The sequence below is a fragment of the Leucoraja erinacea genome, chromosome 29 (genome assembly GCF_028641065.1).
Source record: "Leucoraja erinacea ecotype New England chromosome 29, Leri_hhj_1, whole genome shotgun sequence".
In the NCBI taxonomy this organism is placed as follows: Eukaryota; Metazoa; Chordata; class Chondrichthyes; order Rajiformes; family Rajidae; genus Leucoraja; species Leucoraja erinaceus.
The window spans coordinates 24,257,994-24,273,000 of record NC_073405.1 but is presented as its reverse complement, the minus strand read 5'-3'; the positions used below and the strand labels follow the sequence as shown (position 1 = coordinate 24,273,000).

At 47.0% G+C, this 15,007-nt stretch overlaps 1 protein-coding gene across 5 annotated transcripts in view; it reads right to left on the bottom strand.

Annotated features, from left to right (window-relative positions):
* Positions 1-10,709, bottom strand: part of LOC129711333 (transducin-like enhancer protein 1) — a 183,514-nt gene extending 172,805 nt beyond the window's left edge. For 2 of the 5 annotated variants that reach the window (XM_055658919.1, XM_055658921.1), the window contains exon 1: positions 10,176-10,708. In XM_055658919.1, the coding sequence (XP_055514894.1) occupies positions 10,176-10,199 (24 nt within the window). In that variant the 5' untranslated portion in view covers positions 10,200-10,708. Of the gene's footprint in view, positions 1-7,676; positions 8,864-9,755; positions 9,848-10,175 lie in introns of those variants that run through there. The other 3 variants (XM_055658922.1, XM_055658923.1, XM_055658920.1) reach the window with 3 other exon arrangements.
* Between the last annotated feature and the right edge of the window lie 4,298 nt (positions 10,710-15,007).

The following is a 15,007-nucleotide window of genomic DNA, read 5'->3' as shown; positions in this document are numbered from 1 at the left end:
AACAAGCAATCTTCAATGTGCCCTGTTTCACAAATTCAACACGCTTAAAATATGATTAGTTGAGACTTGGCTTGAATCTAAAGGTGCTGCAGCAATGATTTGGAAACAAGTTTCAAATCCCACTGCTGCATCTGGGAAAATTAAATTCAAGTCGTTCAATCTAAAATACGAATGGCGAGGATTACTAAATGTCCATCTGGCTAAATGCAAGGAAGGAAACCTGATACTCTCAAAATGACAAAGTGCTGGAGTAACTCAGCGGGTCAGGCAGCATCTCTGGAGAAAAATGGATAGGTGATGTTCATAGGTTCTAGGAGCAGAATTAGGCCATTCGGCCCATCAAGTACGCCAGTCAATCATGGCTGATCTATCTCTCCCTCTCAATCCCATTCTCCTACCTTCTCCCCATAATTCCCGACACCCTTATTAATCAAGAATCTGTCAATATCCGTCTTAAAGATATATCCATTGAAGGCCTTCTGTGGCAATGAATTCCACGAATACACTACCCTCTGTCTAAAGAAATTGCTCCTCATCTCCATTCTAAAGGTATGTCCTTTTATTCTGAGGCTGTCCCCTCTGATCCTAGACTCTCACACTAGTGGAAAGGTTCTGCTCATCCACTCTATCCAGGCCTCTCACTAATCAGTAAGTTCCAATGAGGATCCCCACTCACCCTTCTAAACTCCAGCGAGTACAGGCCTAGTGCCGTCAAACAGCCATCATATGTTAATCCAATCATTCCTGGAGTCACTCTCGTTTCGGGAATGTTCGGGTCAGGAACCCGTCGCGCACAAGGACGACTGACTCATAACCCGTCCCTTATTCAACTCACAGAACAATTGAGCTGGGTGACAGATACTGGTCCCCACATTGTCCGCCCTCCCCCCCCAAAAAAATTGTTAAAAGCTATCCAAACTTTTAAAAAGCGGTTATATTAGTCATTTCCAAAGAGTGAGAGCAGATCCTGGTCGGCACCTACAATATGAAACCTCTTCTATCTCCAACCGCGAAATGCAACTCTGCTGAAAAAAGTGCAAATCAAACCCACTCAATTTCACTTCAATGGATCCACCTTTCGGGTTTCAGAGAATGAAACCCAATCTGCACTTAGGACAAAGAGCTGGAGTGGGTGGTTAACATCAGGCAAATCAGACCTATCACTTTTACCAAGCCCTTTATCAGGCTATTCAATGTTAACTTATGTAACTGTGCAGCTTTTGTACAATTAACATGATACGTTGTCACGGTTGGTTACGTTGGGTGACACTGACAATTCAGCGCACATTGACAGGTTGCATCACATAGAAAATAGGCCATTCGAGCCAGCTCCGCCATTCAATAGGATCAAGGCTGATCATCCAAAATCAGTACCCCGCTCCTGCTTTCTCCCCATATCCCTCGATTCAGCTGGCCCCAAAAGCTATATCTAACTCTCTCTCTCTCTCTCGAATACATACAACCACGGCCTGGTTCGGCAACTCAAACAACCAGGAATGAAGAGCTGGTGCGGGGGAACTGCCGCGAGGGAGAATAAAGGAAGACCCAACATGGGGGGTGGCACCTAGAACTAAGGGGGACCACTAAAGGAATGTGTTAAAAATGGTTGGCGTAAAATGGAATAGTTTTGTGGGTGCCCTTTATGTGGTGGCTCTTTGTATACCTTGGGTATGCAAGACATAGAATGGGACAATAAAGCATCATTCATTCATTCATTCGAAGGAGATTTCAGATAGTGGTACACAGTTCCACAGTTCACCACAGGTACAAAAGAAATCTATAGTAGGTAGGTACCCTGGTCACATTCTCATTTCACTCCTCCCTTCAGTAAAAAATATAGAAGCATGAAAACCAGGACCACCAACTTTAACATCGCGGAACTTGCGATCGAAGCTCTAACCGCGGGGCCTGTGGACTTTAACAGCACGAAGCCTGCGGTCTCTGGTAAGAAGAGGCCGACTCAGGAGCTCCATGCCGCGGAGAGAGTTTCAACCGCCCCGACGGGGGAGTTTCGATCAGCCCGATGGGGGCTTCGCTCGTCGGCTGCGGGGGCTTCGACGGTCCCGACTGCGGATGGTTTGACTTCCCCCGACCGCAGGAGAACAAAGAGGGAAGAAAGATTGAACTTTATTGCCTTCCATCACAGTGAGGAATGTGCAATCCACTGTGGTGGATGTTTATATCAACTTTATTTTTATGTGGTTGTGTGTCTTGTTGCTTTTCACTTAGTGTGGCTCTGTTGCAACTCAAGTTTCACTGTACCTTAAATTGTACATGTGACAATAAACTGACCTTGAAACCTTGAAGAACAGCTTCTACTCAGCAACAATCAGGCTCTTGAACACTATCCTCAGCAATGAACTATGGACTGCATTTGGTTGCATTAAGGACTTTGGGTTAGTCTGCACGACTATTGTGGTTATTAATTTATTGATTTTTTTTGTTGATTATACATTATCTATGTGTATTGTGCTTCAGGCCTGTGGTGCTCCTGCAAGTAAGAACTTAATTGTTGTTGTCGGTTCATATAACAATTAAACACCCTTGACTCTTGATGTGTCCCACGACACACTAATTAGTGACAAGACTTTAGTTTTCTTCCTGTGTCTCCGCTCACTTAACTGGCATCAGCAGTTGATGCTGGGTGTGGGAGGGGAGGGACAATAACAACCTTTGTCACATACTGCACCCGCCTGCCAATTACACCCCTATCTCTCTCCTGTACCCACCTGTCACTCCACAGGCTTTGCCCCATCTCCACCTCCATTTTCCAGCTTTCTCCCACCTATTCCAGTCAGTCTGAAGAAGGGTCCCGACCCGAAATATTGTCTGTCCATCTCCTGCCACAGACACTGCTGGATCAGTGGGTCAGGCAGCATCTGTGGAGGCAGTGGACAGATGACATTTCAGGTCGCGTCCCTTGGACCCCTCATTTTGCAGGCACTGGTTGTGGTAGTGACTAAAACGGCAACAATGATGTCACCAAAATTGGTGTGTTCATCCACAGCCTGGATACCTGGAGGCTCTCATATGACAAACTAAAAGGCAAATTTATGTAAGGCAGCATTCACACAGAAGGAATCAATACCGCAGGAAGGGTGCAGGTGCACTTGGAGAGAAAAGCGTGACAAGAGATCAAAGGGCAAAGTGCTTAAAACTAAAATGCAAAGGATTAATGGCTTTAAAAAGTTATTTGAGGGCCAGAAGGAAACGTATAGAGAGGTCTGAAGGAGCAAGAACTTGAAGAACACAAAATCTCCCTTTAGCTCACGAGGCCAGCTCCATTGAAGAAGGGTCTCGACTCGAAACGTCACCCATTCCTTCTCTCCAGAGATGCTGCCTGTCCCGCATAGTTACCCCAGCTTTATGTTTCTAGCTCCTTTGAAGGCCCAAAGTTTCAATCTCAAAATTGGCTCCGCGAGAAACAGCAGCAAAAAAAAAAAGTGGACCAAATTATGTAATTAGTAAATTAATAAAGGACTGATAGCATAATGAAAGGAGCGGCGAGTAAAATTAAAAACTTTGCAGGCAGTTTAGGGAACGGAAAACACAAGAAACAGTACCAGGATGGATATAATGGCTGTCTTGTGATTAATTCAATCACTCAAATAAAACCACAAGATTAAAAGCAGAACTTAACAAACCTTGTTTTCCTTTAAACACATACAAATTCACACATTTCATGCAAATACATTCAATCCACCCAGATGGTTTAGTTACATAACAATGTTTCCAGAGTTGGCACCCATTCGCACTGGCATTTTGTTTCCTGTTTGGGTAGCACATGCAGAACAGCCATGGCAAACACGTCGGGTAAACGCACAATCCAAGAACGTGACCGTCATTGCATGGGAGACTGGATACAGAGTCTTGCTGTTTCTCCCACCCCCCTGCAAACCAGCCCCCAGACTGAAGGGTCCCGACCCGAAACATCACCCATTTCTTCTCGCCAGAGAAGCTGCCTGTCCCGCTGAGTTACTACAGCATTTTGTGTCTCGCTTCGATTAAAACAAGCATTTGCAGTTCTTTCCTACACAATTGTACGTTCTCCCTGTGACCAGGTGGGTTTTCTCCAGGTGCTCCGGTTTCCTCCTACACCCCAAAGCAGTGCAGGTTTGTAGATTGATTGGCTTCTGTAAATTGTCCCTCAAGTGCAAGATGTGAAACTAGAATAACATAGAACTAGTGTTCTGGTGACCATTGGTCAACACACATGCCGTGGACCGAAGGGCCTATTTCCACGCTGTAGCTCTAAACTAAACTGCATAGTCTTTACAGCCAAAGAGAGCAAGTGCAGATCATTATATTCAGGACGAGATATTTCAACACACGTTGCAAGTATTTACCAGTTCTACTCCCATCACCTTGTGTATAAGCAATCATGTCAATCGGGTTTAAATTGGACAGTAAGTTTCACAGTGGAGCACAAGAAGGGTCCTGACCCAAAACATCACCCATTCATTCTTTCCAGTGATGTGGCCTGTCCTGCTGGGTTCCACCAGCATTTTGTATCTATTTACCTAATTCAATGCAATTTACACAACATCATTTATGTGTGCGTCTCAGGATTTTGGATGCACAAAATCTTTGCGTGCCATCTGCATGACGCGCAAATGACGCCCAAATGGGACATGCCTTTTACAGTCAAGTTACCTCCCTTAGCCTTTAAAATTTCTTCTTAAACCCTTCCACATCTCTACCTTTCTTCAACCCTACAACGTTCCGAGATTTCTTCCAGTTGCACTCGGCAAACGGCAGTCGTTGGACAGCCGAAGATTCTGAATTACCTCGGCAAACCCTTTCCCTCCATCCTGCAAAACGTGCATTTTCTGACCCACTGAGTTACTCCAGCACTTTGTGTCTATCTTCTTGCATTTAGGTCAGGTCAGGGGGGAGTTCCCTCCACCACAGGTACCATGTAATCTCGTGCTACCTGCTCCTTGGTCAGATAGTCGGCGGCTAAACCGTCTCCCCCACCTAGTTTGGCAGGTGAGGAGGGAGGGGGCTGTGGACCCCCAGCAGGACCAAAAACAAGACCTGTCAAAGGGCGGGTGAGCTTCTAGCGTGCCAACGGCCATCCACACTTCAGTAGAAGTTGCGATCATTGTCGTACACAGCATTGTAAGCAGTGAAGAAAAACGTGAAACGTAATTCTTCCCTCTCCTTGCATCTCAAAAGAGAAGTTGTCAGCAGCCCCCACCAGCAACTCTTGCATTTAAAATGCAACTCTAGCCATCGTCTTGTGTGGCCAGTTGCTACACGTTGCTTGACGAGTCCTGTGAGATGCCTCTAAACATACTGCGATGATGAGAGATGTTTGTATAAATGCAAACTGTCATCCACGTTGCTCACTCCCCATTGACCCAAGATCCAAGACCCAAGGGGAAAATTCCCGATTCCCAGTAATTTTTAAGTTACTGGGAATCTTTAAGTGAAGGAACTTTTAAGCCAAAACCTTAGTAGCATCCAAACACGTCCCAATCATCAGCCCTCATCTCGAACGATGGGGAAAGACCAGAAACCACACGCGTGAAGCCCCGTTGCGGGATTCCTATTGTCAGCTGCTGCACTTCCCCATCCAAAGCCTCTTGCCTGGGGCAAGCAGTCAAAATGGCAGAGATTGATGGTCAGTGGTGAGCCGACAACGCCATTACATCACACCACCACCATCAAGATGGAAGAGCACAAAGCACATTAGTCTTGCAGCAATCCATATGTTTGCATGCACTGGTGTCACGCAATTTGAAAGAGAAATAGTCAGGCTGGAGGCTACATGTGGGATATCAATCATTTTCCTATTCACCACCCTGTTGGATCGCAGGTTTAATCCCTCAAAAAGGACGCTTTTGAAATCAAACACGAAACAATATCCAAGACTGGAAATAGTTGAAGATATTATAAACACTGCCTCTTGAGCCTGGAATGGAGCAGCTAGGTCTCATGTTTCACAATATAAAAATGTGAAAGCTGATGGAAAACCAACGCAAAGGTGTTATAAACTTCAAAAAGAAAATGATTAGAACATTGAAAAAATACGGCACAGGAGCAGGCCCTTTGGTCCACAATGGCTGCGCCCAACCAACATCAAATAAACTAATCCATCTCTGCCTTTGTGTGACCCTATGCAGGGGACTGTCGGAAAGCCTCTTTAAACACCACGATCACATCTGCCCTCACCACTCCTGGGCAGTGCCTTCCAAGCACCCCACCCCCCAATGTGAAAAATAAACATGCCCCATATTAGATAATACTGTAAAAGAACAAACCCAGAGATAAGGCAGGAGGAAAAGGAAACAAATCTACAAGGCTGAAACTTCAAAAAGGCCAGTCAGAAATGGGAGGGCAGAATGGCCTCCTATTTCCCCATAGTTCAGGAAAACGTGATGGTATTTTTACACATTTGGAGTCCTTGTCAAAAGTCATCTGGTGATTTTGACATTGCAACAACATCCTTAGACATTTATTGGAGCATTATCCCCCCCCACAAAAAAATAAATAAAAATACACAACATTACAAAAGAGGATCTTTGGGTAAATAACCAGAAGCTTAGTCAAAGTAATATGGAGCATTGAAAGACAGCAAGGTCCAGGGATGGGATCTTGGCAGCTAAAGAGATGGCTGTTAGTGGTGGAACACTCAAGAGCCAGGCAGACTTAAAAGGAGGGTAGATTTGGTGATGAGTAGATATTTTCGAAACTTGGCAAGAGATGGCCATTTAAAACCAGGAGCATTTTGTTAATGAGCCATGGGGTAGGCGATGTACCAACAGTGTATTCCGCGTGGCACCGTAACGCAGCAGTAGAGTTGCTGCCTTACAGTGCCAAAGACTCAGGTTCAATCCTGACATGTGCAGTCACCTTTATTTTAAATGGATGGTTCCCAATTTGCCCGCTGAGCTATTGCGACTTCCTGGAGCAGTCAACAGAGGAACGTCTGATGTGGCATGCATCCTGCAAACATCCTGCAACAATGTTTTGGAAAGCACAGCACAGAGGCGCAGCGGTAGAGTTGCTGCATTACAGCACCAGTGACCAGGATTCAATCCCGACTACGGGTGTTGTCTGTACAGAGTTTGTATGTTTTCCCTGTGGTCTGCGTAGGTTTCCTCCGGGTGCTCCAGTTTCCTCCCACACCCCAACGATGTACAGGTTTGTAGGTTAATAGGCTTTGGTAAAATAGTCCCTCGTGTGTAGGATAGTGGTCATGTACAGGGTGATCGCTGTTCGGTGTGGACTCGGTGCGCCGAAGGGCTTGTTTCTATGCTGTATCTCTAAAGCCTAACTATCGATTAGAGTGTGAGCAACAGTTTTTGGAGGTCAGAACGTAAATCAGGAGTGCAAAATCAGGAGTTGCTCCAGAGTTACAGAGGGGCAAATGTGAGTTTCAACAGCAGACAAGCACAAGCAGGTGGCAAGGTGAACAATGATAGAATGGAGCAAATAGCAACTATTAATAATGGCATCAGCTTAACTCGGGGGTCAAATATGCCAACAAGAGTGTAAACAAATCTTGTTTAGTCTCAGATAATCACTATGGAGTGGGAGGCAGCATCTATGGAGCGCAGGAATGGGTGACATTTTGGGTCTGAAGCAGGGTCTCGACCCGAAACGTCACCCATTCCTTCGCTCCATAGATGCTGCCTCACCCGCTGAGTTTCTCCAGCATTTTTGTCTACCTTCGGTTGTTCCAGCATCTGCAGTTCCTTCTTAAACTATGGAGAGGGATGTAGTACATTGACATAAAATGCTGGAGTAACTCAGCAGGACAGGCAGCATCTCTGGAGAGAAAGAATGGGAGATGTTTCAGGTCACGACCCTTCCTCTGACATAGTGAGTCTTTCTATTCTTCAGATATAGTGGGAGTCTGGAGAATACATTTTGCAGCAGGGTCTGCAGAAGGTGGTTTCAATCTCCCATGTTTACATGGGGACGTGCCTACGTGTGTGGTGCTGTTATTTTAGAGAAGCAATCTATATTTATAGGAAGGGGAGACAGATAAAATGCTGGAGTAACTCAACCGGACAGGCTGCATATCGCTGTGGAGTTACTCCAGCATTTTGTGTATCTTTGGGGTAAGCCAGCATCTGCAGTTCCTTCCTACACACTTATCAGGAGAGGTCTTGACGGGAGATAGGGCAGGATGGCAGTGTGCTTTGGTTTTAGTTTTAGAGATACAGCATGGAAACAGTCCCTTCGGCCCACCGAGTCCACGCTGACCATCGATCACCCATTCACACCATCTACGTATCCTACACATTAGGCACAATTCACAAAAGCCAATTAACCTACAAACCCGCACGTCTGTAGAACGCGGGGGACCGGAGAAAACCCTCGCGGTCACAGGGCGAACGTGCAAATGCCGCAGACAGCACCCGAGGTCAGGATCGAACCGGGGTCTCTGGCGCCGCGAGGCAGCAGCTCAACCCCTCGGAAACTGACTCAATACGTTTGGATCACATTGCCAAAAGAAAGCACATCATTCAGAAATACGAGACCACAGATGTAGACCTTTGGAGGACACAGTGGATGAAAGCACAAAAGTTTAAAGCTGGTGTACAGGACAAGCTTTTTCATTTCACAGAAGGTAGTGGCTGCCTGCAATGTGCTGCTTGGGGTAGTGTTGGATGCAGATAATGGTGGCGTTTGAGACTTTTGGACAGGTGCACGGATATGCAAGACACAGAAGGATATGAATCATATGCACGCAGATGAGATCCGTTTATTTTGGCGTCACGTTCGGCACAGACATTACGGGCCGATGGACCTGTTCCTGCGCTGTGCTGTTCCATAAAACACTGCCAACGACGGGGGAAAGAACAGGAAGACCGAAGGAACCGCAGATGCTGGAATCCTGAGCAAAACACATTGGTGGAGGAACTCAGTGGGTCAGTCAGGCAGCATCTGGGATGGGAATCACAGACAGGCGACATTGTGGGCTCGGACCCTTCTTCAGACTGAAGGAACAGAAAGGAACACCAGACCTTTCCATCCCATTGGGACTGAAGTGAATGGCACAAGTTGGGGAAGGGTGGGAGGGGATGGAATTAAAACGTGTGACTGCACGACGGAACTCAGTCCAATAAGGAAGTCAGGGTTTTTTTTTTTTAAACCGCAATATTCGCCATTGCTCTAACATCACGTTGTTATAGTCTGAACACTATTTAAGGAGTGGTCTGTGATCTTCAGAGATTGCCAGTAGAGATGGCGAGGGGACGAAGCTCCTAATATATTAAATATAAACAAGCGTGACAGTCTGGGCTCTGTGGAGGCTCAGCTACTGAGTGGGGGGGAGAAGAGAGACGGAAGAGGTTTAACGGGGGGGGGGGGTGAATCCCCCCCATCACAAAGACCTCACTGACCCTGCCCTTATTTACCCCAAGCACGCCAATGTAAACAACCCAGTGTAACTCGAGTCTTGCCTCCCTCGCTTCTTGCCCCACACGTGTAACGCACATGCCCCACGGATTAAAGTGAAAGCCGGGGCTGCAAAACAGAGAGGGAGGAGGGGGGTGGGGGCTGCCTCTTTAGAAATACAGATTAATTCCAAGATCCCAAATCGATTCGTCGGATGGTGCAAACGCGCAAGAAAGCAAGGACAAGAAAAAAAATGTAATAATCATAGTATTCAGAATCGACTCCTCACTCTCTCTCTCTCTCTATTTAATGCCCGGTGCCTTCTCTCCCGTCTCTCTCTCTCTCACACACACACAACCTTCTCCAAATACAACGCATCTCCATTTTCTCCCCGTCCTTACTTGAGCGGAGTTTGTGTTTCAAGAGCCCACGCAAAGCATTCCAGCAACATCACAAAAACATGACACTTTCGGGAAGGGATGGCGCTGCTCGGAAGCGGAGAGGGAGGGAGAGGGGAGGTGGGGGGGTGTATTTAACTCCCACCACGGTGTCTTCTTTGAGGGGGGAGGGGGGTGTATTTACATAGCAATCGCTGCTTTAACAATGGACTATTAGAGGCTCGCACGCCGCGCTAATCGTCTATTAGCATTTGTCACCGTGTTGTGGAGTTTAGCATCATGCGGCGGCGGCGGGGGGGTTAGCAAGTGAGAGAAAAATAGGCCACAATATAACAAGACAGTCGCAATGGGCTGAAGCGGAGACACTGTATATCCCTCCATTTACAGGAGGAGGAGGAGAAAATAAAAGATCAAGTCACTTACCGACGAGCGGTTGTGGGGAAACATCTCTGTGGTTGCAGGGGGTGGGGGGGAGAAACAAATTGTCCAGGTACCGGCGACCTTCCGTGATTATAAGAACCCGCACCGGAGAAAAGCTGCGATCAAACGGTGTAATACAATGTTGTACATCTCCCGGATCCCTTTGTTCAAATGGGCTAATTCAAACAAGCACTTCTCTACCGGGATCAAATCGTGTAGCCTTGAGGCGATGGTTCGCAATTGGCTCATAAATCTGTCAGTAACGTCGGATACTTTTTTTTTCAACCCCCCCCCTCCTCCTCTATCCCTCTCTCTCGCTCTGTCTTCTCTCTCCTCTCCTCCTGGCTGTTGTGCAAAAAGGGGGGAGGGAATAAAAAAAAATACTGATTAATAAATCACCCGCAATCCTTGCAGGAGGAGGGGAGGGGAGAAGGAAAAAATCAGGAAAGGAGGTGAGGAGAGAGAAAAAAAAACACGAAAGGGAGTAGGGGAGAGAAAATAGAGTGGGTGAATAAATATCGGGGGAGGGGGGGAGAGAGAGAGGAGGGAAAAATCACTCAGGGAGTCTTTGCTGGGAGCAAGGACACGCGGTTTCCTGGAATGAAATCTAATGTTTTCACCGCAACTTGTCAATTACCAACCCGCAGCCAACCAGCGGCAAAGCGGATAGCCCGACCCAACCCACGTGGGGACCTCGGCTCTCCCTTCCGCCCATTGGCAGCCTTTGGGATCCAACCCCTTGGCTACATTTTTGCCTTCTAGCCTTTTTTTCTTCTCCTCCTCCCCCCCCCCCCCCCCCTCCCCTCGCCCGCCCCCCACCCCCCCCCCCCCCCCCTCCCCACTCTGTTGTCACGTCAAATATGTATCCCTCTCAGTCTCAGTGTTCACCTATGTTGTGCTGCACAGCAAGCAAGGATTTCATTATTCTATCTGGGGCGCGTGACAAAAAAAAAAGACAAGATAAGGCACAAAAATTGCTGGAGTAACTCAGCGGGACCGGCAGCATTTCTGGAGAGAAGGAATGGGTGACGTTTCGGGTCTAGACCCTTCTTCTCTCGACCCGAAACGTCACTCATTCCTTCTCTCCAGAGATGCTGGCCTGTCCCGCTGAGTTACAAGGGTTTCAATAGACGATATGTGCAGCAGAGGCCATTCGGCCCTTCGAGCCGGCACCCCCATTCAATGTGAATCATGGCTGATCATCCCCAATCAGTACCCCGAAGAAGTCTGAAGAAGGGTCTCGACCCGAAACGTCACTCATTCCTTCTCTCCAGAGATGCTGCCTGTCCCGCTGAGTTGCAAGGGTCTCGACCTGAAACATCACCCATTCCTCAGTCTGAAGAAGGGTCTCGACCCGAAACGTCACCATTCCTTCTCTCCAGAGATGCTGGCCTGTCCCACTGAGTTTCTCCAGCATTTTGTGTCTATCTTCAGTTTAAACCAGCATATGCAGTTCCTTCCTGACAATAAAACACTCTTGACTCGACTCTTGAAGAAGGGTCTCGACCCGAAACATCACCCATTCCTTCTCTCCAGAGACACTGCCTGTCCCACTGAGTTACTCCAGCATTTAGTGTCTATCTTCGTTGGAAACCAGCATCTGCAGTTCCTTTCTACACATAAATATGTATTCATATAATTGAAGCTCCACAGCCCCCTTGCACAGTAAGGCATTTTCGTTGCTCCAAACAAATGAGAGCAAGGAATAGATGTTTTTTGTAAAAGTTTAATTGCAAACAAATGAAGTGATCAACGTTGTTGTTATTCTTGGAAGAAAGTGTTTTCTTTCCGAAACCATGCCCTCACAGAATTGGACTCAAAGTGCTGGAGTAACAGCTGGTCGGGCAGCATCTCTGGAGAAAGAACATGGACAGACGACGTTTTGGGTCACGACCTTTCCTCAGACCCCTTCGATCTGTAATGAAAGTAGAAACGAGGAACTGCAGGTGCAGGTTAATACACAAAAGGACACAAAGTGCTGGAGTAACTCAGCGGGCCAGACAGCATCTATGGAGAATGTGGGTAGGTGACCATTCAGGTCGAGTGCAAGGCACCTGAGTAAGGGTCTCCACCCAAAACATCACCTACCCATGTTCTTTCTCCAGAGATGCTGCCTGACCCGCTGAGTTACTCCAGCACTTTGTGTAGTTTTGTGTGTATTAACCAGCAGCTGCAGTTCCTTGTTCCTACATTCACAGAATTGACCTGATTCCTCAGGGCAAAATAATTTAATATTCAAGTTTGCTGGGGTGAGACTGGCCATTAAGTACTAAGTATGGCTTTGGAGAACAGGTACATACACGTTTCCTGACTAACATGAACAGAACATGTGCACAGTGCAAGCCTGAACCCAAGGGAAACTACTCCTTGTGTAGCAGTCTCAACTTGTTTTGAAATTGGGCAATAAAAGTCTGAAATGCAGGAAATGTTCATCAAGTTGAGCAGAAATTGCCGAAAGGTCATTTTTTTTCTCTCTCAACACAGCTAGTAGAGCTGCCGCCTGCCTCACAGCGCCAGATTCCCAGGTTTGATCCTGATCTGTCTGTACTGTCTGTGTGGAGTTTGCATGTCCTCCCTGTGGCCGCATGGGTTCCCTCTGGCTGTTTAGTTTAGAGATCCAGTGGGGAAACGGGCCATGTGGCCCACTGAGTCCGTGTCGACCAGCGATCCCCGCACACTAGCACTATCCTCCCGACCAGCTGTTACTCCAGCACTCTGAGTCCAATTCTGTGAGAGCATGGTTTCGGAAAGAAAACACTTTCTTCCAAAAACAACAACAAATTTGATTGCTTCATTTGTTTGCAATTAAACCTTTTTTTAAATCATCTATTCCTTGCTCTCATTTGTTTGGAGCAATGAAAATACCTTACTGTGCAAGGGGGCTGTAGAGCTTCAATTATATGAATACATATTTATGTGTAGGAAGGAACTGCAGATGCTGATTTCCACGGAAGATAGACATTAAATGCTGGAGTAACTCAGTGGGACAGGCATTGTCTCTGGAGAGAAGGAATGGGTGATTTTTCGGGTCGAGACCCTTCTTCAAGAGTCGAGTCAAGAGTGTTTTATTGTCAGGAAGAAACTGCAGATGCTGGTTTAAACTGAAGATAGAAACAAAATGCTGGAGTAACTCAGCGGGACAGGCCAGCATCTCTGGAGAGAAGGAATGAGTGACGTTTCGGGTCGAGAGAAGAAGGGTCTCGACCCGAACAATTTACAATCTTTACCAAAGTCAATTTACTTACAAACTTGTACGTCTTTGGAATGTGGTGGGAAACTGGAGCACGTGGGGAAAACCCACACGGTCACGGGGAGAACGTATAAACTCCCTACAGACAAACACCCGTAGTCAGGATCGAACCCGGGTCTCTGGCGCTGTAAGGCTGTAACCTTACCGCTACGCCACCTTGTTGCCCCAGTTCAGTTGATTTTAGTTGTTTGTCACGTGTACCAAGGTACAGTGAAAAGCTTTCCTCCCACATCCCAAAGATATGCGAGTTTGTAGGTTAATTAGCCTCCGTTAATTGCCCCTAGTATGTAGGGAGTTGAGGCGGAAGCAGGCTAACATAGAACGAGTGTGAACAGGTGATCGATGGTCAGCATGGACTCACTTGGATGAAGGGCCTGTTTCCATGCTACATCTTTCAATCAATCAAAAAAACAGACGCTTCGTGAGCTGGTGACTATTTCTGACATCTGTTTCTATTTCGGCAGTATTTTTGATTCACAAAATGGGAAGTTTGGTTTTACTCACGACTAACATAATCCGAATTTTCACTGTGTCCCTTCCCATCTGGGTTGTCTAATGAGGAAAGGGTGGGCAGGCGAAGGTTGCGTTTGCTGCAGTTTATAAAATCAAGAGGGAATGATAGAAACATGGCAGAGGCAAGGGGAACTGCAGATGCCGGAATTTTGAGCAAAACTCAAAGTGCTGGAGGAACTCAGCAGGTCAGGCAGCATCTGTGGAGGAAATGGACAGGTAGCGTTTCAGATTGGGACCCTCTTTCAGGACACAAGGGAAATGACTATCTTTAGCAGTTTCAACCCCCTTTGAAATTGGGCAATATCTAGCAGGTTCGGGAGAGATTGATGAATCACTTGCCAGCTCTTGCCCCACACCTTCCCCTCATCTCTTTCTACCAGACACCTCTCCTCCACCCACTGAAACCTTGCCTATCCATTCTCTCCACAGATGGGGTGGCTGGTGGAGCTGGTGGTGCAGCTGGTAGATCTGCTGCCTCAGAGATCTGGCTTCAGTACCAAGCTCGGGTGCTGTCGGTGTGGTTTTTGCATATTCTCCCTGTGACTTGTGTGCTCTGATTTCCTCACACATCCCAAAGACGTGCGTGTTTGTAAGCTAATTGGCCACTCTAAATGACCACTGGTGTGTGAGGAGTAGGTGAGTAAGTGGCAACACAGTGAATAATGTAGACAACATAGGTTTTTGTTAGGGGAGAGTGGGGGGGGGGGTGAGTGAATCACCTGTAATGCCAGGACTGCTGTTTTGAAGCAATAAGCAGCAAATTGTTGAATGTAGCATATAGGCACATGGATCGCGAGGCAGTATTTCCAAAAGTGAGGGAGACGTGGCTTTGACTGGAGGAGGATGCTGCTGATGATCCACAGATCCTGGTGGAACCACAGTTCTGAGCTAGACACAAAATGCTGGAGTAACTCAGCGGGACAGGCAGCATCTCTGGAGAGAAGGAATGGGTGACGTTGTGGGTCGAAACCCTTCAAACTTCTTCAGTTCTGAGCTGATGGATGTGCACCGAATCTATTCCATTGAGCACAATTAGAGCGCCGCACGACATGATAGAGTGGGCTGACAACAA